The sequence below is a fragment of the Xyrauchen texanus genome, chromosome 36 (genome assembly GCF_025860055.1).
Source record: "Xyrauchen texanus isolate HMW12.3.18 chromosome 36, RBS_HiC_50CHRs, whole genome shotgun sequence".
Taxonomy (NCBI): domain Eukaryota; kingdom Metazoa; phylum Chordata; class Actinopteri; order Cypriniformes; family Catostomidae; genus Xyrauchen; species Xyrauchen texanus.
In genome coordinates this window covers 32,476,054-32,503,869 of record NC_068311.1, presented here as the reverse complement: position 1 = coordinate 32,503,869, position 27,816 = coordinate 32,476,054, and the positions used below count along the sequence as shown (strand labels likewise).

The 27,816-nt window shown below is 40.4% G+C and overlaps 1 protein-coding gene across 2 annotated transcripts; it reads right to left on the bottom strand.

Moving 5' to 3' along the window:
* Positions 1–1,691: 1,691 nt before the first annotated feature.
* Positions 1,692–26,889, bottom strand: LOC127630091 (importin subunit alpha-3). Of its 2 annotated transcripts, XM_052107520.1 has the most exons (18): positions 26,728–26,889; positions 25,742–25,786; positions 25,460–25,549; positions 23,979–24,008; positions 23,800–23,852; positions 23,471–23,566; positions 23,299–23,384; positions 19,488–19,574; positions 18,936–19,105; positions 18,481–18,525; positions 18,269–18,400; positions 17,932–18,060; positions 17,025–17,129; positions 16,471–16,542; positions 16,229–16,391; positions 15,696–15,790; positions 7,376–7,477; positions 1,692–3,717 (listed from the first exon to the last, which is right to left on the bottom strand). In XM_052107520.1, the coding sequence occupies exons 1-17, from the start codon at positions 26,794–26,796 to the stop codon at positions 7,379–7,381; spliced, it is 1,566 nt and encodes a 521-aa protein (XP_051963480.1). In that variant the 5' UTR covers positions 26,797–26,889; the 3' UTR covers positions 1,692–3,717; positions 7,376–7,378. The 2 variants fall into 2 exon arrangements, with proteins under 2 accessions (XP_051963480.1, XP_051963479.1); XM_052107519.1 differs by lacking the exon at positions 1,692–3,717 and having other exon boundaries at positions 5,517–7,477.
* Between the last annotated feature and the right edge of the window lie 927 nt (positions 26,890–27,816).

The window sequence follows — 27,816 nt, the reverse complement described above, 5'->3', positions numbered from 1 at the left end:
GTACATTATTTACTGTTTATTATTTAATGTACATTATGTACTGTATATTATTTAATGTACATTATTTACTGCATATTATTTAATGTACATTATTTACTGTATATTATTTACTGCATATTATTTACTGTTTATTATTTAATGTACATTATTTACTGCATATTATTTAATGTACATTATTTACTGCATATTATTTACTGCTTATTATTTAATGTACATTATTTACTGCATATTATTTACTGTTTATTATTTACTGTTTATTATTTAATGTACATTATTTACTGTTTATTATTTAATGTACATTATTTACTGCATATTATTTACTGTTTATTATTTAATGTACATTATTTACTGCATATTATTTACTGTTTATTATTTAATGTACATTATTTACTGCATATTATTTACTGTTTATTATTTAATGTACATTATTTACTGTATATTAATTACCATACATTATTTACTGTTTATTAATTAGTGTACATTATTTACTGTTTATTAATTAGTGTACATTATTTACCGTACTTAATTCACGGTTTATCATTTACAGCTTGACAATTATTAACGGTACATTATCACATTGAGAATTAATGTATTCTCAATTTGAAAAAATACAGTAAATAATTTACATTCATGCAAAAGCTGATAAATGTGTCTTTCAGAGGCTTTATATGGAGTTATGATGAAAATAAGATGCATTTCAAACTGTTCTGAGACCAGTGCAGCAGACAGCACACTGGAGGTTAAGTCATGCACTAAATAGGGAGCATCCTATAGCTCTCCTATAACTGTTCTGATACCAGTGCAGACAGACAGCACACTGGAGGTTAATCATGCACTAAATAGGGAGCAAGGGAGCATCCTATAGCTCTCCTATAACTGTTCTGAGACCAGTGCAGACAGACAGCACACTGGAGGTTAAGTCATTCACTAAATAGGGAGCATCCTATAGCTCTCTATAACTGTTCTGAGACCAGTGCAGACAGACAGCACACTGGAGGTTAAGTCATGCACTAAATAGGGAGCAAGGGAGCATCCTATAGCTCTCCTATAACTGTTCTGAGATCAGTGCAGACAGACAGCAGACTGGAGGTAAAGTCATGCACTAAATAGGGAGCAAGGGAGCATCCTATAGCTCTCTATAACTGTTCTGAGACCAGTGCAGACAGACAGCACACTGGAGGTTAAGTCATGCACTAAACAGGGAGCAAGGGAGCATCCTAGAGCTCTCTATAACTGTTCTGAGACCAGTGCAGACAGACAGCACACTGGAGGTTAAGTCATGCACTAAATAGGGAGCATCCTATAGCTCTCCTATAACTGTTCTGAGACCAGTGCAGACAGACAGCACACTGCAGGTTAAGTCATGCACTAAATAGGGAGCAAGGGAGCATCCTATAGCTCTCCTATAACTGTTCTGAGACCAGTGCAGACAGACAGCACACTGGAGGTTAAGTCATGCACTAAATAGGGAGCAAGGGAGCATCCTATAGCTCTCTATAACTGTTCTGAGTCCAGTGCAGACAGACAGCACACTGGAGGTTAAGTCATGCACTAAATAGGGAGCATCCGAGAGCTCTCTATGCAGTTAAGTGTGTTCAATCCTAAAATCTGATCAAGAGTTCAGTTTCAGGCAGCAGATGATGTTGATCAGTACATAGATTCACCATTTATAATGTTTTATTTGAACATGATTGACAGTGATTGGATGATGCTGGACATTACTTTCAATCTGAATTAATTATGATCATTTCTGTCTCAAACTTGAATAATCAACACTACTGGACAATGATTTACCCAAAAAAAAAACAACTAACAACTTGTCAGTCTCACATATGTGGACATGAATTTAGGAAAACTGCCCTAGAATAATTTTTTTGCATGTTTATTAGGTGCTTCTAGTCACAATTCAAATAGGGGAATGGAAAATGCACAGCAGTCATGCAGAATACTCCCAGTTGAGCAAAACTTTCAGAACCTTTCCTCATTTCATTTGCACCAAACATTCTCTAGAATATACTCAGAATATGTACTTGCATAGAGACTGTTGTGTGTGAAAATCCCAGGAGATCAGCAGTTACAGAAATACTCAAACCAGCCCGTCTGACACAAACAATCATGCCACGGTCTAAATCACTGAGGTAACGAGACGAGGAGGAGGGTGGGGCTGGGAGTGTGCATGCTCGACTCTCAATTGTGCCAATCAGTTCAGGAGAGAGCGAGCCACACGCAGTTGCCATGCGTGCATGTGTCATTTTGTTAAAATTTTCACTAAATATTACATTGACGGATCGTCCGGTTCCTGCCTCCTTTCCCATTTTAACCCTGTTACATTGGCGCCGAAGCCTGGGATGGAGGAGAGATGCACTCTTGTAGAGTCCTCGCCACTGCCATCTGCTTAAAGGAGCAGCTGGAGGAGTTGCTGCCGGCTGCAGAGGAACGGCCGCCATCCACAAGGGGAGGAGGGGCTCACTGCTGTCCGCCCGGGTATGAGTGGCTGTCAGCAGAGGGTGAGTGGTCGAGGACGAGGTGACAGCATGTCTGGGAACTGGAGAGCAATCCTTCTCCCCCGATCGCTCAGTTTGGCCGGGCAGCTCTAGGAAGAGTCCTGGTGGTTCCAAACTTCCATTTACAGATGATGGAGGCCACTGTGCTCATTGGGACCTTCAATGCTGCAGACATTTTTCTGTACCCTTCCCCAGATCTGTGCCTCGATACAATCCTGTCTCGGAGGTCTACAGGCAGTTCCTTTCACTCCATGGCTTGGTTTGTGCTCTGACATGCACTGTTAACTGTGGGACATTATATAGACAGGTGTGTGCCTTTCCAAATCATGTCCAATCAACTGAATTTACCACAGGTGGACTCCAATCAAGTTGTAGAAACATCTCAAGGATGATCAGTGGAAACAGGAAGCACCTGATCTCAATTTTGAGTGTCATGGCAAAGACTGTGAATAATTATGTACATGTGATTTTTTTTCATTTTTGAAAAATTTGTAAAGATTTCAAACAAACTTCTTTCATGTTGTCATTATGGGGTATTGTTTGTAGAATTTTGAGGAAAATTATGAATTTAATCAATTTTGGAAAAAGGCTGAAACATAAAATGCGCTGTGAATACTTTCTGGATGCACTGTACTCTCCAGTGTGTGATCCAGTCATTGCTTTAGTGTTCAGAATGACTTGCCATTTCATTGATCAGTGGATTCACAAGCATGTTAGACTCATTAGGGATTCAGTTGCACCAGTCCACGGTAGAAGCAAAGTTGCAACCTTCTTGAATATTTTACTATGAATACTAGGGAACAGCTCTGTGTAGTACAGCGCTTCACTCTTCAGTGTATATATTGGTTCTGCAGCAGCCTCGAGTCTCTGGAAGCCTTTGAGAAAGGCTGGTTGTCTGTAGCAGTCACCTTCGTAATAATCCTCTCAAGTGCTTGAGCGAACATCTGCCACTTTGTCTGCTTTTAAAACACTTTTGGGAAGTGAAGCTTGAATGTGGCTCGATTCGTTTTCCTCTTCAGCATCTCGGTTTTTGTGCCTCTTCAAAGACAGCCGAGTGTTAAATATTTAGATGGGTGCACAGGTTAGAGATGTTTGTCCCTTTTCATTTTGACCCCATGCTCGCATTCAGGTGCCATTCTTGCAAAATGCCTCCCTTGGACATGGCTGTGTGAAGTCCATCCTCCACTTTGATTTCGTTTCTCCTTTCAGCCATCTGCAAACCAGAAAGGAGTTGAAAGTTGTATTGTATTCAAGTAGTTTGTAAAGTTAATGTTAATCTCAATTACATCAATAAAAAAAAAAATAAAAAAAAAAAAGTTTTTTTATTTGTCTAATAGTAAATGGCAACAACCACAGCAACATTAATACTAATTGGTTAATAGATTGTCAGACTAATGTGTTCAAAAAGGAGAATGTGTATATTTGACTACACTTTCAAAAGGGGTTTGGTGCAGTTTATTAGGCTTAGACTGTGCTGGAATAAATGTACAAAGTAAAAAACCATAAATACACAGTAACAAATTACAGAGTCCGTGTCAAACGACATGTTAACAGAATTATGGTTTTTTTCAGTCTAGAATAGATTATAGCAGCTGCGTAACAAAACACCTGCTGACAAAGTGCTGTGTGTTCACTGAGAGCAGCCAGCAAATGTCCCCCTACACAAATCTATTGTTTTTGTGATTAGTGCATTTTAATTTCTATGCATTTACACAAGACTTGTCCTGAAACGGTGGCAGGTATGTAGTAATTATTAGTAACCGTTTCACTATTAATCATCTACGTAATTACAGCTCTTTGGAAATGAAAGGTTATATAGTAAATGTTAGTATCATTTATGGAGTTTAAAACAAGTGGATCTTGTTAAAAGCGTAGCAGCCAATCTATTGTTGGAACATGCCAAAAACCACAACCTGGTGAGCGACATAGTCAAAAGAGAATCAAACTCATTTATTTCCGATCTGCACTCAAACGCTCTTCCGTTTAATTAATGCAATGTTACGTCTTTGGGACTCTGCGAGATCTTTCACTATGCAAGTTTGTCTCTTAGTGTCAAACACACACCAAGCATTTATGCAACATCTCATTTGAGCATGAATGACTGTTACATTGAATAAAGTTAATTCAAACAATACATGGAAAAAAGCATTAAAGCAAGTTACTTTACCTCTGAACACTGTCGTTCCCCCTCACACACAGGTGCTGTAATGGCGGTCTTGCATGAAAACTCATTTGTTTCCTCCCAAATTAGATGTTCAGTCATGTCTACCATGAGCGAGTTGTGATTGCCCCACCCACCTTTTTACTTTTTTATTTGACCCTTTTTCTTTTGTCTGAAGTGGGAATGACTGGTGCTGAACTATGGGGATCGTGACACTTTGAAAAGTAGCTAACCGAAAATCAATAACCTGCGTAGCGATAGGTTTACAAAACATTTCTGACAACAAACAGGATGTACTGTAGCAAAACTTTTGAAAACAAAACCCTGACCTTGAGTCCATTACTCAGAGTCTGTGTAAAGTTCCAGGAGAGTACATGTAAATCCCAGTATAAGCCTTGAAATTATTTTGACTTAAAATGACAATTAGGAGTGTGACTACAGACAACTTCCACAAACCTCGCTCCAGCAGCATTAATCGAGATTTGTGTTCTCACCAGAGGGTCGGGACCCACTGAGTGCCTCAGCACAGCTCCAAGGGGCCTCAAGATTAATTAAAATAAATTAAAAATAATATTAAAAAAATTCAACTTAATTCAAATGCTGAAAAATACTTTGTATGCCTACAAATTATAACTAGACCATCTGAAACTTCAATAAAAAAAAAAAAGATGCATGATTAATTATTTTAAATCAGACACGGCCCCGTGCCCGAAACTAGACTTCAAATATTGTCTTGGACAGCGAGCGGCCCTGGAGTCAAAAAGGTTGAGAACCACTGCACTATTGTGTTGTCATAGATTCCAGATCCTGAATAGAGTTGTGGAAAGGTGAAAAAAAGGCACCAAAAGTGACACGTTTGAATATTTATTTGAATAGGTACAGAGCCTGTAGTCCATGTCCAACAGGTAAGGTATATCATCTATTGTTTTTTTTATCCTTTGAAACTACATATCTGCAAACTGTGGGGGGATGGTGTAAATTAAAACAGAATAATAGCCATCAAGACATTATGCAAAACTGAGGAAAGCTCTACAGTCAACTAAAATGATGAAACAAAAAAGGATTGTAGACCTACAGTGGAAACTGCACGCTCATTCTGTTATCTGCACGTGCTTTACGATGAAGGCACCGCACACAGACTGAGGGACAGCTAGAAGACCCAAAAAGGTATCAAATCAAAGACATCTTTCCACTTTAATGTAGCTCGATACTGAACTAGGAATAAAACAGCTATCTGGATCTGCACTACAGTTGGAGGATGTGTGCATGTCCATCTGGCTAAACTTGACACTCCACAATAGATTGTGCAAAATAGAGTAGAACTGCTTGTTGGTGAGCAACGATGAGGGGTGTAAAAGGGCAGAAACTTGAGGCAGTACAGTAGGTTCTCTTAAAAAAAAAAAAAGGAAAAAAAAAAAAGTTACAAAACTAAAACCCATTAAAATGTACTAAACTGCAGTTTAGCACATCCAAAGGATATGTATGAAATCTCTAATCTATAAAATGGCTCTGTCTAATACCCCCCATGATCATGTGACAGATGAATGCAAATGGATTTTGAATTCTTCCAAGAACAGAAAATGAAGAGGGGCAAGTATCATGCAAGCAGAGCGGTAAAGGTCATAAATGTACACCAGTCCAAGATTGTGCAAAAAACAGTGCACAATGTGTATTATATGCTTTTACACCAGCACTGAAAAATAAAAGCCAAACACTAAACCACGGGGGAAGACAAGAAAGAAAAATACACAGGGCAAAACGCACGTTCCCAAAAGCCACACGATTGATCTTCAATGCAACTCTGCTCCCAAAGCGCAGTCCAGTGTCATCAATACTAAATCATATTTTACAAATAAAAAAAGGGTAAATTAAATGACATTTGTCTTTTTTAGATCATTGATGTCAAAATATTCCATCGAAGCTGAATATTCGTCTACGGTCAATTCCGTATTTCCCCGTTGAATTTCCAGATTTGTCACCTTCGATGCATCGTATGATTTTTTTGATATCGACTCGCTGCGTTCGTTACATTCAGTCCTGCATTTCACCAGCCAGTCAGTCAAGCACACACATCATAACGTCCATTCACTTGCGCACATGCATCACAATAATGTGCTGCTGGACTGCGGGACCCTGCCAGCGTGCAGGGGAGAGGGCTGCGGTCGGCTGGGTCCGTTCGCCAGCACGCCAGATCATCAGGCCCATCAATTCAGGGGCCATTCATACACAATCGCACTCAAACACACAGATCCGGACACGTCGCGCCGCTGGGGCCACCTCAGAAGCGGTTTTTTTGTTGTCATTCTTGGTGAGTTTCTCCTTAAGTGTTCTTGCGATAGATTACTAATGTGTGATATCTTCATTTATTCCCATTGGTTTGATTTTGTTTTTGTTGAAAAGACACACCAGATAGTTCTAGTGAAGTTCGCTCCGAGCGTGTTCGGTTTTGATGGTTGTGTTTTGAAACGTAGTCATCCACTCACTCTCACTCGCATCCACTCGCTCGCCATCTCAAACGTCATCTGGACGTCCGCTTCAGTAAGAATACAAACGAACTCCACTCAATTTCTCTTGGATAAGATGCAGCCGTGGATCCCATCAGACAAGCACAACAGATCTAATATTTCTCATTCTCTCTCGCTTTCTCTCTAATTATTTTAATGTTGAACAGAGTGCTGCATCATAAACAAAACTCCACGTGTCGCTTCACCTTCTAGAACTGGAACCCTTCTGCTGGCACGTTGGTAGAGGAATTAAACCCGTAAGTTCCTCCTTGGATCGCCTCTGGAACCAGGTTAGAGTCCTCGTCAATCTGAAAGAAACACATGAATGATTATGAAACAAAGAGCCATACAACTGACTTTGCTCATGAGGGAAAGCTTCTCAACCCCAGTAACCACCTACGTGGGTATCCATTCAGAATAGGCTTTCTGGTGCTTCTTTACCCCAGATTACAAAAAAATTAAATAATTTCCCCCAGCATTTATAGCTAATCTGCATGCACATTTTCAAGTTGATTGACAGGTGATGTCTAGATCTAAAAAGGTGATTGGCTCTGTTACTTGTTATGTGGGATTTCTAATTTCTCCCATTAATTTTAATTGAAGTGGCCCATCTCTGGCAAATAGACTGTAGTGCATCTTCAAAGTAAAAGATAAACTGACAGTGGATGGAGCAACAATGTTTTGGACTCCGACATGGACCAGCCAGCTAACTAACCAGGGCATTGCATTCAGCCAGTAACGCTCGTGATAAACAGCGAATCGACGGTGTCCTCTGCAGCCAATCTCTGCCAACAGTTTGTTCTTTCAATGACCATTTGTTTTTATAAAGTCGCATAATATTTGGGAGCAGAATTTAAATGAGAAAAAGACATTCAGATTTCATACAATGTCATCTGACAAGACGATCATATAGTGAATGTTACATTGCTTAATAATGTGCACCATTTCACACCGATTAAAGAACCCACATTTGAACAAAGATGCTCACAAGTGTTAGTCGTCCATTAGCTAAAACTGATAACTCTGGTTCAAAAACGAGATGACCAGCACAAGATCAAATCTCCTGCTTCGCCAAGTTTGTTTCGAGTCATTCCACTGTTCGAGCCAATTATACCATTTAACTTCATCTGTACAAGGATGCCAACATTATGTAGCAAGTTTATTCAGAACTCAACCCGTTAAATCGTAACACGGGAGAATGGGGTCAAGGGAACCACCACCACAGCGCGGCGGGAGGTGTGATTAAAAGAACACCAGCAACTGTAGAACATTGGAAATGAAGTGGAGCAAGGAGAACAAATCTTTCCGAAGCATCATGTCTTTTACACGCGTCGCAGGGCTCGTCGTCTCAGTTCGCTAGGCTGCAGCATGCACAATACAATGTGTCAAAACAGGGCCTCACTGAAATATCCAAACTTTTACAACAAACTCATGTAAATCTCACAGGGCTTCTCAATTCCTGTATAGGTCAGATGGAACCTGGGTCCGAAATAAACTAGTCCATTTTAGGGAAATATCTGATTCACAGGGGCTTTTTTTTTCTATTCTAACCTTATAAAATGACCCCATCCTTTTGTTAAAATTTAAGCAATTAATTCAATTTGAAAAATGGCATGTTACAATAATTACAAAATTGCATGATCTGTACATTGCATATGTGCATTGTTACTGAAATGAAAAACTCACGCACCTATTTGGGCTATTAAATTAACAGCGTACAAAACTAATGCCCCGAAACAGATGACAACAACATTTCTCAAACTGTAGAACGGAGTGTAAAGGAATAATTCATCAAAAAAAGAAAATTCTCATTTAAGGGAGTACATGCAATGCAAGTGAACGGGTTCAAAACTTTGTAGCTCAAAATCTCAAGTCATCATAAAAGTAATCTGTAAGACTCCAGTGGTGTAATCCATGTCTTCTGAAGTGATATGATAGCTGTGAGTGAGAAACAGATCAATATTTAAGTCCTATTTTACTATAAATCTCCACTTTCAGATGTGAAATGAGATTTAGGAGAAAAGACTTCAAATATTAAATGGTTTCTCACCCACAGCTATCATATCACTTCAGAAGACATGGATTACACCACTGGGGTTTTACAGATTTCACACTTTCATTTGTGTTCTGCAGAAGACACACACACACACACACATCTGGGATGGCATGAGGGCGAGTAAATGAGAATTTTCATTTTTGTGTGATATATACAGTGAGGAAAATAAGTATTTGAACACCCTGCTATTTTGCAAGTTCTCCCACTTGGAAATCATGGAGGGGTCTGAAATTGTCATCGTAGGTGCATGTCCACTGTGAGAGACATAATCTAAAAAAAAAAAATCCAGAAATCACAATGTATGATTTTTTAACTATTTATTTGTATGATACAGCTGCAAATAAGTATTTGAACACCTGAGAAGATCAATGTTAATATTTGGTACAGTAGCCTTTGTTTGCAATTACAGAGGTCAAACGTTTCCTGTAGTTTTTCACCAGGTTTGCACACACTGCAGGAGGGATTTTGGCCCACTCCTCCACACAGATCTTCTCTAGATCAGTCAGGTTTCTGGGCTGTCGCTGAGAAACACGGAGTTTGAGCTCCCTCCAAAGATTCTCTATTGGGTTTAGGTCTGGAGACTGGCTAGGCCACACCAGTTGATATGCTTCTTACAGAGCCACTCCTTGGTTATCCTGGCTGTGTGCTTCGGGTCATTGTCATGTTGGAAGACCCAGCCTCGACCCATCTTCAATGCTCTAACTGAGGGAAGGAGGTTGTTCCCCAAAATCTCGCAATACATGGCCCCGGTCATCCTCTCCTTAATACAGTGCAGTCGCCCTGTCCCATGTGCAGAAAAACACCCCTAAAGCATGATGCTACCACCCCCATGCTTCACAGTAGGGATGGTGTTCTTGGGATGGTACTCATCATTCTTCTTCCTCCAAACACGGTTAGTGGAATTATGACCAAAAAGTTCTATTTTGGTCTCATCTGACCACATGACTTTCTCCCATGACTCCTCTGGATCATCCAAATGGTCATAGGCAAACTTAAGACGGGCCTTGACCAGGGGAGCAGGGGACCCTTCCGTGCCATGCATGATTTCAAACCATGACGTCTTAGTGTATTACCAACAGTAACCTTGGAAACGGTGGTCCCAGCTCTTTTCAGGTCATTGACCAGCTCCTCCCGTGTAGTTCTGGGCTGATTTCTCACCTTTCTTAGGATCATTGAGATGATTGCTCCAACAGTGGACCTTTTTTCACCAAGCTGCTTGGCAATTTCCTCGTAGCCCTTTCCAGCCTTCTGGATGTGTACAATTTTACATTTACATTTATGCATTTGTCAGACGCTTTTATCCAAAGCGACTTACAGTGCACTTATTACAGGGACAATCCCCCCGGAGCAACCTGGAGTTAAGTGCCTTGCTCAAGGGCCCAACAGTGGCATCTTGGTGGTGCTGGGGCTTGAACCCCCAACCTTCTGGTCAGTAACCCTGAGCCTCAACCACTGAGCCACCACTGCCCCATTTTGTCTCTAGTGTCTTTGGACAGCTCTTTGGTCTTGGCCATGTTAGTAGTTGGATTCTTACTGATTGTATGGGGTGGACAGGTGTCTTTATGCAGCTAACGACCTCAAACAGGTGCATCTAATTTAGGATAATAAATGGAGTGGAGGTGGACATTTTAAAGGCAGACTAAAAGGTCTTTGAGGTCAGAATTCTAGCTGATAGACAGGTGTTCAAATACTTATTTGCAGCTGTATCATACAAATAAATAGTTAAATCATACATTGTGATTTCTGGATTTTGTTTTTTTAGATTATGTCTCTCACAGTGGACATGAACCTACGATGACAATTTCAGACCCCTCCATGATTTCCAAGTGGGAGAACTTGCAAAATAGCAGGGTGTTCAAATACTTATTTTCCTCACTGTATATGTATGTATATGTATATGTATATGTATATATAAAAAATAAAAACCTTCATGCCAATTGAATAAAACAATGTAAAAATACAAATTTCACAATAATAATTTGACATTAATCACTGTGTATGAATCATGTCAAATTATTGTATCATTAATAATGTTTTGTTTGACAAAGCCATTTATCCAGATGATATTTTTGTTCATATTAAATGCACTGTAGCATTTGGTTGCATTATATTTTGTTTTCTCCCAGACCCGATTAACTTGAACATCCCTCGGCACTTTTGGCTTCTAGCTTGTGAGGATGCTTTCCAAACAGACAGATACCTGACATGAGCCGATGTCTGGGAATTAGGCTATAGCACAGGGAGTGACAGTGTTACTTACTAGAACAGTACATTTTGAATAAAATGGTCCACACCATCCACTGTAACTATTTAAAAAGAACAAAGTAAGTGTGCGCGCACACAGTCAAAGGTTTTGAAACTCTTGACTGAAATGTTTCTCATGATGTTAAAAATCTGTTGATCTGAAGGCGTGTGATTAAATGTTTAAAATGAGTTTTGTAGACAAATATAATCATGCCATCATATTGATTTCATTTTAAAACTAAAACTTAATAAAAAAAAGGTTTTGAAATGGATGACTTGGACAGAATAATAAAAGCAGTCAATAAGTGCCCAACACAGATGGACCTCCTTCAATACTGTTTAAAAGCATCTCAGAGTGATTCCTCAAGAAACTGCTGGAGAAAATGTTCATGTCTGTAATTCTAGACAAAGTGTGACTACTGTGAAGACGATCAAATATACACAGTTTTATTTAGTCACAACATAATTCCCATAATTGATGACTTTACTTATATTTTTTCTTCGCATTTTAGAATAATAGTAGCGTTTCAAAACTATTGACGGTAATGCATGACACACACAGATCCCCCATTTAGCCTTAACAGACTGTAGGGGCAAGTGCTGTTAGAGAGCACCTATGAAGGCCGGAACGGTACACGAGGGGGTGGGTGGCCAGCACCACGCCCGACCGCCTTTGTCTCCCCAGTGGCGATGTTTTACACACCACACCAGGTACTCATTTTAGGCTGAGTCAACCTAGGGGAGGCCCGGGACCGGTTCAGATAATCATCACTGATGTTGGCCATGAGCGGGAATTGAACTCTGGTCGCCAGGTTCATAGCGACAGACACACAGTTTTTTTTCCCAATAGGGCTAACAAATGAAATTATGAATGTTAACAATGTATTTTAGTTTAGATTTTCAGAAATGGCTAATATCCATTTAGGAACGGTTTTAATTTATTGATAAAGGTTCAATCTTTTCTGTATATCAATTCATGAGCTCATTTAGCATTGTTAGATTAGCTTCTACATATTCAAATGTTGAAAAACACAATACAAATAATAATACTAACTCACTTTCTTCACAATACTAAACGATGGGGACTAAAGTGCCTGTGATGCCTTAAAATGCTGCCCCCGGAGGAAGCTCACTAGGTTTTGGAACAGATCCCACATCTGTTATTTAGACTACTGAGCCAATGATTAATTGGATAATATTTGGACATGGAGTGCACTTACATACACAACTTTATTATGCTTGACAAGCTGACGGCAGGTAAGGTTGTTTAAATGCCTGAGGGCACCTACACACTAAAGTTTATGCTGCATCAGAGGCTGCTGCAAATGCATTGATTTCAATGGGGTTGGTGGATTGGAATGATGAAGACAATGCAAGGGGTTGCAAAGGTGACGCCCTGCTTGCTGAGCTACCCAGGCACCATGTTCTTGTTTGCATTACAAAGATGCTGAGTCATGATCCCTGGAGTCACTCCACACACCCTGGAGTTGGAATCCAGGGTGTGTGGAGTGACTCCAGCCAGGCTTCCAAAGCAATGAATATGCTCAGTTGCTGGGGTGTGTACAGTAACGTGAGTCACAAAAGTGGTTCTCACTCTTGGTGGGGCGAGTGGAGAGTTGCGCCTGGATGCCGTGGCAAATAGCATAAGCCACCACATGCGCTTTGTGGTACAGCGCTCAAAGTCACGTGATGAGTGCCCAAATTGGGGAGAGAAATGGGAATTGGAAAAACTTTCACCACAACTCACTCTGATGTAGGGATCAGTTGATCATTGAGAATATCAGAGACAGCCATTTTTTAAAACGCAACACTACATTGTCAGAGCCTGGCATGGTGTGTAGGCACCCTTAAACAGCCATTGTTGGGGTAAAGTCAAATGGCTTAAGAATCCATTTTTGCCCATTACCCTGATTTCATGTTGCATGTAGGGTGGGACATCACAACACAGTTATCAGCTTATTGGTCTGCATGTAGAGGCACTCAATGGCTAATAACTTTGCCCACTTGGTCCTTATATCAGTTTGAAAATCTACAACACTGATAAAGCGGTCAGTAATATTCAAAAGACAAAAATGTAATGTTTATTGAATTTGGAAAATATATTAACAGCTTGCGCATGCCCTTCAAGTCCATGAGATGGCAGATGTCCCACTTGTCATTTAATGATTTTGAAGAGTGCTCACAAGCACCGCCCAGTGCAAAGCCCTACCCAGACACTACCAATCAGTCTATGTGGCATTACGCCACCAAATTATTGACAGCTGAGGGCTATTTGGGATAAGGCCATTGCTCAGCAAAATCAGTGGCAAGTCTTAAAGACCACTTTGACAGAAGAAATACAAAAACTCTGAACAGATATTTCAATGGCATTAAGACACTAGAAAATCTGCCATCAATAGTCGTTTGCTTCCACAAATGAGCAAGTCTTCAGGACCTGCTGGCTTCTGACTGAGTGCGTCTCGAGATCAACTGAGTGGAATGACAATTTCCAGTCCAGGAACCAAAAGGAAACAATGCCCGACCATCCTAAAATGGAAGATATCATTGTAATTAGGCTATAGTCATTATGGTTTCGGCATATCGGAGACCCGTGGTTTGCCAAGAGTTGCCCATTCAACTCCTGCATTCTGCAGAATTTAATTAAAACCAGAATCGAACACAATTGAAGCAGCTAATCAAGGTCTTCAGGATTAATTGAACACTACAGGCAGGTGTGCTGGAGCAGAATCTGAACTCTTCAGGACAGAGAATAGTTCAGATACTCTTGGAGCAGCCTGATCTAGCAGATTCATAGGGTCTATACCCTCTTGGACACAGCTGGCACCACTGCAAGGATAACGGTTCTTTGACAGTACCAATACCTTCAACAGCCATTCAAGCCTGCATTGCTAAGAAAGAAACTGGGAGGACATAGTTGATGCCTCCATGATCTCTTGGGTAACCAACAACCTCACCGGCAAACCAGTTTTTGATATTGCAGAAATGAGTGTGAGCAGCTCCTCAAGGTTCTATCTGTTTCCATTCACTCTGCACTTCAGACATCAAATTCAACCAATGATGCCACTTGCAGAAGTTCTCAGATGACTCTACAGCAGAACATTGTATTGAGGGCGGACTACTCAAAAGCTTTGTGGAGTGGTGTACATTAAATTATCTCCTGATTAGAAGCAAAACAAAAAAATGGTGGTGGCGGATTTCAAAAAGAAGAGGAGGACCGACCCACTCCTGTCTACACCCACATGTGCGATATGGAGGTTGTGAACTCATCCAAGAACTTCAGGGTTCAGACTGAAATGGAGCAACACCACAGTGCATCTACAAGATGGGTCAGAGGCATCTTAAAGTCTCTGGTCATTTAATGTGTGTAGCAAGATGCTTCACATATTCTACCAGTCCATCACTGTGGGTGTGTTGAGATTAAAGCTGGAGATGCCAACAGGCTGAACAGAATCTGTAGGTAAGCAGATGCGCTCACTGGAAGTGTTGTTCAATGATGTCTAAACCAGTGGTTCTAAAACCGGTCCTGGAGGCCCCTACACAATACACATTTTGGATCTCAAAACACACCAGATTCAACTCATCAGCTCGTTACTGGAGACTCCGACTTAAATTGGGCGTGTCAGAAAAGGGCGACATGCAAAATGCGCAGTAGTGAGGGGCTTCCAGGACTAGTTTAAGAACCACTGGTCTAAACTACTGCTCATCATGGACATCAGCACCCACCCATTTTATGACATGCTTAATGAAATAAGCAGCACGTTTAGCAGTCCTCGATGCAACAGAAAGTACTACATAAGGTTGTTTGCACGTACTGACAGAACACTGCCAATAGTGGCACAAGGTGAATGAATTGTAGTGTCACCACTGACCTTATGAACTGGCCGGACTACACAACTGCAGGCACTACTGCTGCTCCTACAATACATCTGTGACATTAAGATTCAAACGTGCCACTGATCCTTCAATACACAAGTGCAAAACATGCCTCTAGTGTGCAGTATACGGATACTGTGAATATTCTGTATATTGCAAATTTGCACAAATCTATCAACCTACCTCGTTCTGTGACCGCTGTAAATGACCTCAGACTGTTGGCAATTGTTTTCCATATGTAATACAAGCTGAACAATTTAGTATTTTTAATCCTCAGAGCTGTGGTTTAGAAGTACTGTCCCACATCCAACAAATGTCATGTCCAATACATGTGCAGCAACTGTCAGACTTACATCATCAGATGAGAAGAACTGATCGATTATTTCATAAGCCAGTTTATAGATGTCCTCATTCTCATGATTCTGCAGCTGCTCGATTTTCTCCAAACCTGAACACCACATAAATGTATTTAATTAGACAGGACACATCTAAGAAAAGGGTACAAAAGGGCTTGGAACTCGTACAATTGTTCTTTTTCACCAAAGGGTCAGGGGAAGGAGGTGCTTAAACTTGAGAAAATGTTACCTCAGGGAGGTCAAAATATAGGAGCTGTTATTTTACATCTATTTTCAGTGAGATTAGCAGTCCTGCTAACTAGCCACTTTTTCATACTAGGTTAATATTTTTGATAAAAATATATTATCAGATTGTCTAAAAAGCCCTAATGTGTACCCTATTAATGAAAGCTGCAACAAAAGCTTTGAGGTTGTTCCTGTACTGAATGCACTTACAGATACAAACTACAGACTAGACTGAAAACAATTGTTACGCTTCCTATTGTTCGAGAGTATTGGTTCCAGATCACAGTGATGTTCTCTCTGCTCACCTCCACACTCCTCGATGAGGTTAGCAATGGTCTCTGCTTCTTCATCAGCCATCTTGAGAATATTACTGAGTCCGTCCAGCACCACCTGCACTACCTGAGCATCCTTCACTGTCAGCAGATTACAGAAGGGAGGAATCACCTGCTGCTGGATCAGGTATGCCACCTACAGGACACAATGAACATTAAACCAATACTGTCCCTCTTTTAAATGCACAACATGCACGTACGAATGAACACCACACCTGATCCTTTCTGCCACTAATGGTCAGGTTGCTGATGGCCCACGCCGCCTCCTTCTGAGTGCCAAAGTCCCCCTGTAATACATGCCATTCTGTTATATTGAGCAATTCACAAACAGTAGGAAAACAAATCAATTCCAAAGCTTTTGACATAGTCATCCTGTAATCATGACTATCTGCAGAAAACACTTAAAATATCAGTACAGAGAGCTGGTGAGGATTTGCTTTGGAATTACAGATCTCAATGTTTTAACTTTGTATAAAACATACTCAAGAAAAGCATGTGAATGCAAACATTATGCAAGTGATGCAAAAAGTGCCTCCGTGTTAGGGTTAGCCCTAACCCTAACCCTTACCCCTAACCCCTAACCCTAACCCCTAACCCTAACCCACGTGTCCTCATTAAACACAGTTCAACGGAAGACGTGGCTTTCTAAGCATAACTAGAAGAATTTATCTTTCCATGACTTCTCCAGGCCTGGAAATCACATTCAGAGTTAATATTTTCAGGTTTTCATGACTTTAGCAACCCTATTTATACAGACGGTGTCGCTCACCTTATCCAGCAGCAGAACGATCATGGGCACGAGATTGGCATCAATAACGGCCTGGACCTGCTGCTGGTTCCCTGCCGTGATGTTGGACAGAAACCACACAGCTTCCTGCAAAAGAACATGGAACATTAGAACGAGCCCATGAGAGCGAATGTGTCTTTGTGAGAGAAAGTGGTTGGATCAGACTGCAGGGCACTGTGACTGGTATAAATCACAGGCTCTGTTGAGGCTGCAGCGCTGTGGGGGCTGATGGAGAGGGTGATACTGAGGCTCTAATCATCAGCTGGACCGCAGTGAAGCCTCAATATGAGAGCGGCCCGCTTCAGATGCACTCCTTTATCAGCAGTGTACACTGACCTCTGACACCCGCCGCACATCAGACAGACAGACACACACACACACACACACACACACACCTCTAAAATAAAATATGTATGTCCAATCTATCCGTTGATCTTTACATTACTGCGTCTGTATGCATTCACACATCATTCACACAAGCGCTGCACCTCTGCTTTCATCATATCCAACAGAAAACAACAAATATAGCATTATGATTGGATGAATCTCGTGAAATCTGTCAAGAATATGCCATATTTCACCCCCAAATCAAATAATATATGTTGCATAGACTTTTTGCATCCCAGTTTTCATTAACGATGTAAGAATGTCATACAATATATTCACACTGCAGTAATACGACATTTAAATGCATTTATACATTATTAGTATTTGTTCTACTTCCTTTAAAGTCTGCTGACTGCATTAGAGTATGAAGTCAATCTTAAATGAACGCTGAAAATGAAAAACTAAAGTAACAATTATTTGCATTACAGTAATATTCTTCAATACATTTATTGTGAAATACGACTCATAGCATGTGTGACTGCTTCAGCCGCTCGTGTGTTACCTTGTTGATCTTCTCTTTGGGGTGTGTGAGGAGGGCTGGGAAGTGACCCAGAGCATCACAGTTCAGCACCACCTGAGTCTGTTCATCAGTTCCTGTCACAATATTCCCCACCGCTCGCAGCGCTGCCGTCTACACACATACAATAACACAAGATCACTTCAGATTGTGCATTATACATGTCCAGACCAGAAGCAACATGATGAAATCTCTTTCTGAAGGCTGTATATTACCCTGCTTACTCCCATATGAACAGTGAGTGTGTGGAGCGACACAGATGTGAAACTAGCACAGCTACGTGACAATCTCAGAGCATGTATATGAAGTGACCATATCACACCTGCACTTTGACCTCCTGGTGGCTGAGTAAAGGTACGAGGTATGGCACAATTCCAGAGTCTATGACCATCTGTATCTGTTCATTCCCAGCGTCAGTGAGATAGGACAGAGCCCAAACGGTATCCACCAGAATCTGCTTAGACCAGAGAAACGGAGCATGTTTACACATGTGTGCGTGTGTAGTCACATCAGTACACGAGTGCGTTTACTTACATTGACATCAGTGTGGTGAATGAGCACACACAGTGCCGGCAGAATCTGTGAGAGAAAACACAAGATCAATCACACGGATCACAGATTCTGCTTTGACTTCATTGGGAATTACGTGACTTTGTAAAGTATCAACATCATAAAAAAATATGCTTAAGTGAGTAAAACCACTTGAGACCGGGAACAGACTTCCCTTATGAAACGTGGAACACTTCTGCATTCAAGAAAAAGGTGAAAAAAAGCAATATTAGTCACTAATGTACACGCATGCTTCTGGCTCCGTAAATGCGGTTTAAGCGATCTGATCACAAGACCATTTGGGTCATGTTTACACCTGTATCAAGCACCTTCCACCAGAGATGTTAACTATACCAGGTGCAAACAAGGCCAGAGTGTATTAAACTGATCATGTGATCTCCGTCTATGGCTCATTCACGTGCTCACTGTGACTCTTATACCTCCTGGATGGTCTCCATGGGTGGTGGCGGGTCCTTGTGGCGGCACAGATTGACCATCACCCAGGTGACGTTGCGGAGGAAGGTGATGGGTATAGAGGGACTGATGAAGGACAGCAGGGGTTTGACCACACCCAGACTGATGACGTAATCTCTGCACTGAGGACCATCACCTGCAACATCACGATTCACTGATCACAGCACATCCTTTTCCAGCTCATTAGTATTCATGGTCTGACTGTCATTTTAAAGACACGTCTCAATCAGAAACTGTGCAAACCGTGCCCAACTCTATTTTTGCAAATGCATGCAGGTTAATGAGATTCTGAATACTAAACTTTTAGTAGGTATACACATTCATGACATCATCTGGTACTTCACATTCCCTCCCCTAATACTGCCTGCACCACTGCTCACATCTGTGTCATTGCTATTGGCAATTCAAATAATGTAAAGATGTCTCACTCCTACTTCCTGTTTCAATAGAAAATCAGTGCTCGTCTTTTAGTATATGTAACAGTTGTGTAGTTTGCATGTGAAAGTGTGCTCACTCACCGATGATGTTCCCTAAAGCCCAGACGGCCTGCTCGCACACGTTCTGATGAGGAGAATGCAGCAGACGCAGGAACAGAGGAACCGCATCTACACACACACACACACACACGAAGCCTTTTTTAAATGGCATCACATTTCATGCCAAAAACATCAAGGCAACATGACAAGCTAAAGAGAGCTCAACATCAAGACAATGAGGGGTCATGGGTGTGCATTTAGTCATTTCAGCAACAGCTTCAAATGTGGCGAATCCATTCAATAATTGGTTGCAAATATCCATTTTATGGATTGGGGCGATTCATAGCGTGGAAGCTTTAACTTTAAAGGCACTTAAACTTTGAAATACATCAGGGACTTTTATATTGAAAGGTTTGCGCTTCACTGCTTCCAGCTGCTCGTTCAAATAATTAAGGGATATAAAATGTGCACTCCAACAATAATACACAATGTATTACAAGATAAACAATTAAAAGTTAACATTGTCATATTTCATCAACACTATATAACGGTTGATCTTTAGCGATCGCTTGTTTCCGATATCGCTAAATGATTGCAAACTGCTCTGCAACAGTTGGCAACACTCGCAAGCCCACGCATGCTTGGAGATAATACAACAGTGCCGAATCTCATGCACTTATATAATAAATCATATTCTTTTGAAATTTGATAAATCACATTTGATCATATCACGATTCGAGTCTCCCCGCCCAAAAATTTAAGATCTCTAAATGATACAACAAAAGTCTTAATTTTTAATTATAATGTATTGAAGACTTTCCCTTACATTCTGGAAAACTGAATTTAAAGACATCAAGACTAAGGATCCACGGGAACCCTGAACAATAAATGTCTAGGCGCAGTGTCAATGTTTTGTAGTTTCAGTAAGTTTGTAAATTAAAAAGGTCATACATGTCTACATTTAATGCAAGTAAGATAATTATCAAAAACAGTCTTAATTTAGAAAGAAGTCCATTTTCCATCCTGTTTTTGGCCCTCTGATTAAAATGCTCAATTTTCAGGTGGTGTCCTCTTTAAGACTTCAATGTAAATGCCCACTGCTATGATTGGGCAACACCTCTACATACCATTCCAACACGCCAGCCTGCAGTATAGCTGCTCAAGTAAATGTACGTTGTTTTAAAAGGAGTTTTAGATATTTATATTGGAAAACAAGTCAAAGTTTGTGTATAATGGTGTGAAGACAAGCTCCTTTCTGTTCACTTCAATCCATCTTTAACTCTCGCTTAATAAAGCTGCGTTTTACCAATTTTCTTCACAATAAGAAATGCACAGTGATACATATTATAAGTCATGAGCCAATACGTTATAATCTAGCTGCATTAAGCGCGGAGAAATGACCGTTTCAGAGACTGTAGTTATTTACATTATCTGCTTCTGTATTATTTGTACTTTAATAAAGCTATAACGCATTAAAACTGCATTTAAGATTTAACACCGCAGTGTTTCCGTTAAAGAGCTCCGGCTCCGCGAGCGATTCAGTATTTACTTATTTGGTATTTTTGCATTATTATTCCCTCATACTTTGCGATCTACATCAGCTGAAGTTGTTTGGAAAGTTTAGTGATCCGTGTAATTCTTCATCAGTCAGTCGTGAACTCCATTCCTGCACTTCATTACAATTTAATGTGATCCATGTTAAGTTAAATGAGATCAAACCACTATTCAACAACAGAAATTTGTGTCGCCAATTTATTTGATTGTCGACAACTTATAATAGTTTCAGCCTTAATATGAAGCAATGCAATACAACACACACACACACACACACACACACACACACACACACACACACACACACACACACACACACACACACACACACACACACACACACACAGGGTCCGATACACTCAGCACTAGGGCTGGGCGATAAATCGATATTTATCACGATAAAGAAAATCAACGATAAGCTTGAGGAATTCGATATTTACGTCGCTAAAACACAAGCAGTTCGGGTTTCTCAGGCTGAGTTTCCACTGGGGCGGACGAAATCCGCTCAAAAAGGCGCTCTCAGCGCTAGGAGTCGCTCCGCACCGCTGCAGATCCTACGATCCACCTTGTGAGCATAGGGTCACACTGGATGAACTTGCTAATGCTAGCTGCCTTGCTAACAATTAGGCTACGTCGGACACCGGATTGATTCCATCCGCACCACAAGACTTCACGACAACGGTTGCATCCTCTCATCGTCTCTAGTGAAGAGCGCGACAGAACAACAGCCCTGATCTTTCTGCGCTGTAATCTTGAATATTGTTCTCTAGCACCAAACATGCATCTTTTCTGCCCTGTCCTGCATGAGTTAACGTGGTTTCAAAGTACCTTTTAGACAAAAACGTTTTTCCCTTCTAAACGTATCTTTATTAATCAGCATGTTACGAGCCTTTAATAATAAACAAATCGATTTCGGGTTCTAATTTTGTGAAAATTAATTTGATGTCTGGAATGGAAAAGACGAGTTGGTCGACAAGTCTCTCACTTTAATGAAAATATACAAATGTTTTCTAAATGTTCTCTCGGGACACCCCTGAACCCACATTCAGCATCACTCCACAGTCACAAGGGCTTCAATGCCCCATACTTGAGTATCTGAATCTAAAGAAATATAACATTTCATTTTAATGTAAAAATATCCCAACAAATACTGGACTGCTGTCACTATGCTTCAGCTCAAACAGATGATCTTTTAACATTCATTTTCAATTGATAACTAGAAAATATTTTGGAAAAAGATCCCGCAGACCCCGCTGCTTTAGCCATCTCTGGACCCCATGCATAGTTTTGTAGAGACTATTTTGACTGTTTAGAATTATTTTTTTCTTCTTCCATCAACTTTAAAAAAATAAAATAAAAAAAAAAGTACATGTATATTGTGATAAATATCGATATAGAACAATATGAAAAAGATTATCGTGATAACAGTTTAGGCCGTATCACCCAGCCCTAGTTGGCACTTCAACTTCTCATTTAAGTCGGAGTTGAACTGTGTTGCTTGACAAAGAATCCACAGTAAAATGAAGCGAACAAACAAACACCGTCTTACTGATGTGATCCGGGACTTGATTAAAAATAAATAAGCCATTCTTTCCTTGTGTTAGGATCATTAGGAATCAAATGCAAAGAGTCCGATTTTCCTCAATGTGGCACTGCACAGAGTTTGTAAACTTTGCTGGCACCTCGAACTTCTTGTTGCTCTAATAAACCCGGTGTTTCTCCCTGCCATGCAGACTCTTATCAGCGATGATGAAGGCGTTGACCTGTTTATACGGAGTCAGACTTGTGCTGATGTATTCATCTCTATCACGTAACACAGACGAGGAAGTAGAAAACGAGTCAATTAGGAATATTGATTTCAATAAAGCCTTTTTCTGGAGTAACAAATAAGTTGAGTTCTGAAACATACAGGATGTTTTTATAGTACTATTACCTCTTAGAAGTCAAAAGATCAAGGAAAATTTGAATTCTTAATGCATGACACCTTTAACATTACAATATCTACAGTACAGAACCGTAAAACACATGCTCACTGTATTTTTATGGTAAAGGTCTGGGAACCTCAGCTGGCAGCATTTACCTTATATTTAACAGGATTTGTACAGTATAATTACAGAATGCATCATTACTGGACTTCAGTCAGTACTAAATTGTATGCTGGAAAGAAAAAAGTTTGATCAGTGCCATGAGTTTGGAGTACTTTTTGAACGGATCTTTTACTGAAACGGTCCATCTTAAACCCATCTGCAGAAGATAACGGCACACAACAGATCTTCAAATGAGAACATGTAGAACATACTTGACTGCACCACCGCCTGCGTCTGCTCAGACGTGCCTGAAGCGATGTTAGTGAGAGCCCAAGCCGCCTCGAACTGAAGTGATGGGCTGCAGAAGAGACAAATACACATGAGCAGAAGATTAAACAGAGGCACACACACACACACAGATGATCACACAGTGACCAGTCTTACTTATCGTCTCGGTCCAGACAGTGCACGAGGATGGGCAGAATACCAGACTTGATCAGGTCATCTATAGGAGGGTTGCGGTCACTCGACAACAGCTTCCTGTCAATTAATGGTTGCAATAAACGAACATTAGAGAGCTAAAGTAAAAAAATAAAAAAAGTGTGCTCATCCAAAACAAGTTGGGTACAGGACAGCAGGTTAAGGTACTACAAATTATCTCACTTAAAAAAAAAAAAAGCCACGTGTCACACTATGGCCCACATTTAAGCAACATTATACAGCAAACACACGAACAGCTCCCATCAAACAAGTAATAGGTGTGTGTGACTCACCGTGCGGCCTGCACAGCACTCAGCTGAATGCCCTGATTATCACTGGTCGCATTCTACAAACACATTCACAATAATCACATGAAAAAACCTACAAGATGCATTTCAAACGAGTCACTACATTCATCATCGGACAATCTTTTGCCAAAGAACATCTTTACACACTGATGTGATTGACTTACCTGCACTATTGCTTCCAGAGAAGTGTTTTGCTGTTTAAAAAAAAAAAAAAAAAAAAAAAAGAGGAGAAAGTTAACAGAATGCTGCAAACACTAATTCACAAAGTTGACCTTCCCAAATGCCTTTATAAACAAACACGAGAATTACATAATCTGATGTCAGAGCTCTACAATAAGGATTTCTCTCAACTGTTGGACAGTACTTCAAAATGTTCCCTGGCCCCACCACAAAAAAAAAAAAAAAAAGGTTGTTCATCCATCTTGTCAAACGCAGTATGTAAAGCACACTTTTATTTATATAATTGATTTTTGCTACTGTGCCTTTAAGATCTGATTGTTAAAAAAAAAAAAAAAAAAAAGTTAGAATAATTCACCCAAAAATGTATAATCTCTCATCAGTTACTCACCCTCATGCCATCCCAGATGTGTGTGACTTTATTCTGCAGAACACACATGAAGATTTTAGTAGAATATTTCTGTTCTGTAGGTTCATAAAATGTAACTGAATGGTAAAGCTCAAAGCAGATACAGGCAAAATATTAATCCAAACAACTCCAGAGGTTTAATTCATGTATTCAGAAGTGATCTAGTTGGTTTTGGGTGAGAAACAGAACAATATTCAAGTACATTTTCACCATAAATCTTGGCATCTGCAGTCTCCAGGTCAATCATTATGTCAAGCTTGATTACACTTCCTCTAACGCGCTGTGCGTGTCAAGCACTAGGAAGAGTAATCGAGCTTGAAATCATGATTGTGTGTAGAGACGTGAAAAAGGAGATATAGTTTGGTCTGTTTTCACCCAAAACCAACTGGATCCATTCTGAAGACATGGATTAAACCCCTGGAGTCTGATGGATTACTTTTATGCTGCCTTTATCTGCTTTTTGGAGCTTCAAAGTTCTGGTCACCATTCACTTGTATTGTATGGTGCTACAGAGCTGAGATATTTGTGTTCTGCAGAGGAAAGAAAGTCACACACATCTGGGATGGCATGAGGGTGAGTAAATGATGAGAATATTCATTTTTGGGTGAACTATCCCTTTAACAAACATCTAGTTTAAAACCAGATTATGAGAGCAGTGCAGAAAGCAACTTTGGCTTCTTTTGGAAATATTTTCACTGGTAGAGAAGAAATGCACAAACGCCCAATATTATGTCTAAAGTTATTCAAAATGATTTACTAGTTTGTTAAACCGATTTATAAAAGCAATAAATCACACTTGCAATTGTGCTGTTGTTCCGTATATCAGCAGTCTTGGATGTGTGATAGTGACCATCAATCCCATTTCTGATCACTCAATGGGCATTACTGACGTGTAAATGTGTGCATTTAAGTTTCTAGATTAAATCTTTCTGAATTGGAGAGGATGTTTGGAGTACTGAAACATGCAGAATGTTGTCATAGTCCAATGAATCCAAAATGTGAAGGTCAAGGAACATTTGCCTTAGAAATATTATTTTAGAGACTTTGAGTTGTTCTGACCGTTCTGAAATCTCCATCTGCATCAGAATCATCACAGATGTCCTCGTGCGGCACGTTTCTCCTCTTCAGCAGGTGCTCGTCTCGTTTATTCTACAGGAAACGGTCAACAGCTTGGTCAATGAATAATGCACATTTTCTGTTGTCTTTATTGAGAATTCAGTTAATATTATGCTAATGATTGTTCTCTTAAGTCTCATCACTACTACATACATTCCTCAGTTGTTCTTATATCACAGGTCATCAGAATGCTGTACACATTAAACATTTTTAACAGTTTTTTACCTTTCGGAGTTCAACTACAACTTCAGTTCTCTGTCTTCTCATGGTCTATACAGGAGAAAATCATTACAGTCATTAATAATCACAATTACACACAACCAACTCACCCCATGACTCAATGCACCCCTCCTGTAGAGATATGTGACTGTATTATTCTGACACAAGTGAAGTCTCGGTTTAGTTGGTTGCTCACTTCTGTGTATCATTCATAACAGATCTGAATATCAACCTTGCTTTTCATGTTTCTTATAAGAGGGCCAATGTGTTTCAGCAACCAGCCTAGATTTACTGGTGTTAACACTGAAATCATATAATTCAGGTTTAAGCTTGATATCAATGCGTAGCAGACAATGAACATCACATAAATCAAAATATCAAGGGAAATGATTTGCGATTACGATTTTAATATAATGCTGATATATGAATTAATGACCAACAGAAAGTACTCTGACAATCAATATAGTGTGCATAAGATTAGAGCATACACATCCTCCATGATCATAAGCACACATGATCTATGAGCACACATGTGATGTACAAAGTCAATGTAGTGTCCATATGATCTGTAGGAGCACACATGGGATGTAGAAAGAGGCGTTGAGAGGATGTTGTGCTAACAGTCATGTTAGATGTAATGTGAATGTCGAGGACTTATCATATCAGAACTCGAACCCTGAGCCCTTCACCACAGCTTATGAGAGTGTCTCACAGCTCTACACATCATTATGATGAATAAAACACATACTCGTGATGATCTGTGATCAGTGTTAACTCGAGGATAACAAGGAGGTGAGGGCCCGGTCAGATAGCCGCAATGCTAACAGCTTCATTTCACCTCTCAGAGTCATATAATCACTCTCTTATAATATAAACACTCAAACTTCCCTCAGAAACACTGTCTGTATAAGATCAGATCTCGATTGTGTGTGAATCTCAGCTTATTTCTCAAGAATTGCGTGTAAATGTGATCGACGTCACAGCGCATTTACCTCCAGATCGCGTCCTTTATTCTTGAAGTTCTTCAGCCGCTGGTTGTCCAGTTTCTCGTTGTCGCTCATGTTTATCGCGGTGTGTTTTTATCGCGTTATAACTCGATGTGTTTGCAGATGTGTTCCCGCGACTCGTGCAGATCCCGGACTGTTTTATGCTAATGAAGCGCGCGCTGAATGCTGGGATTGATCAAACTCCCGCGAGACTTTACGAGACTTCAATAAACACTTAGAACAGAAATATAATCATTGCTTGCATAGATACTGATGGATCAAAAGATCCAGATTCTGGACGAACAGCATCAGCAGTTGCCATTCCCTAGTTTAAATATAAAATAATTAAAAGGATAAAAAAATCATTGATCTGTTTACACAGCAGAAACGATTGCAGTTCCCCTATCTGTCACTCACTCGACGTTGTGTCAATGAAGTGACACAAGGGGTCACTCCTGGCAGCCCGAGAAACCTCCTGATCTTTGATAAAAGACCAATGGGAATTGGCGAGTGGTATTTGCATGCCACTCCCCCACACACATACGGGTATAAAGGAGCTGGAGTGCGAACCGCTCATTCAGATGTTCTCTTCGGAGCCAAGCAGTGGCTATTTCATTGAGAAATAAGGGAGCTGAATTACCACGGCTTCCATTCACCTCTGCTGGATTCTGACAGCACATTACAGCGGCTTCTCCCCCTCTCTGCACTGGTGCACTGCAGAGATCACCCCTGGGAATATAATTCCTAAAAGAGTATATTCTAAAATAGCGGCACACACGGAAAACGTCTTTTTAAAATTATCTTTCGCCCTCTGACAGCCACGATCGCTGTCTTTCGTGCCTGGGTGCTGCCCACATGAAGACATCATTCGTGAATGTGTCATGTTCTCTCTGCGAGAACATGGCCATGGCAACGTTGCGGTCGTGGCTTGTCTTCGTACGAAAGCAAGCCACCCCAGCGGCTCCTTATACCTATGGGTTTGAGGCCAGCGCGGCTAGCACTGGGGGCAATTTGGGCACCTCAATGTGACCACCTCCTCCAGGTAAATCCCCACGGACCTCCCATTCCCCAACACGCTCGTTTGCCCTGATCAGG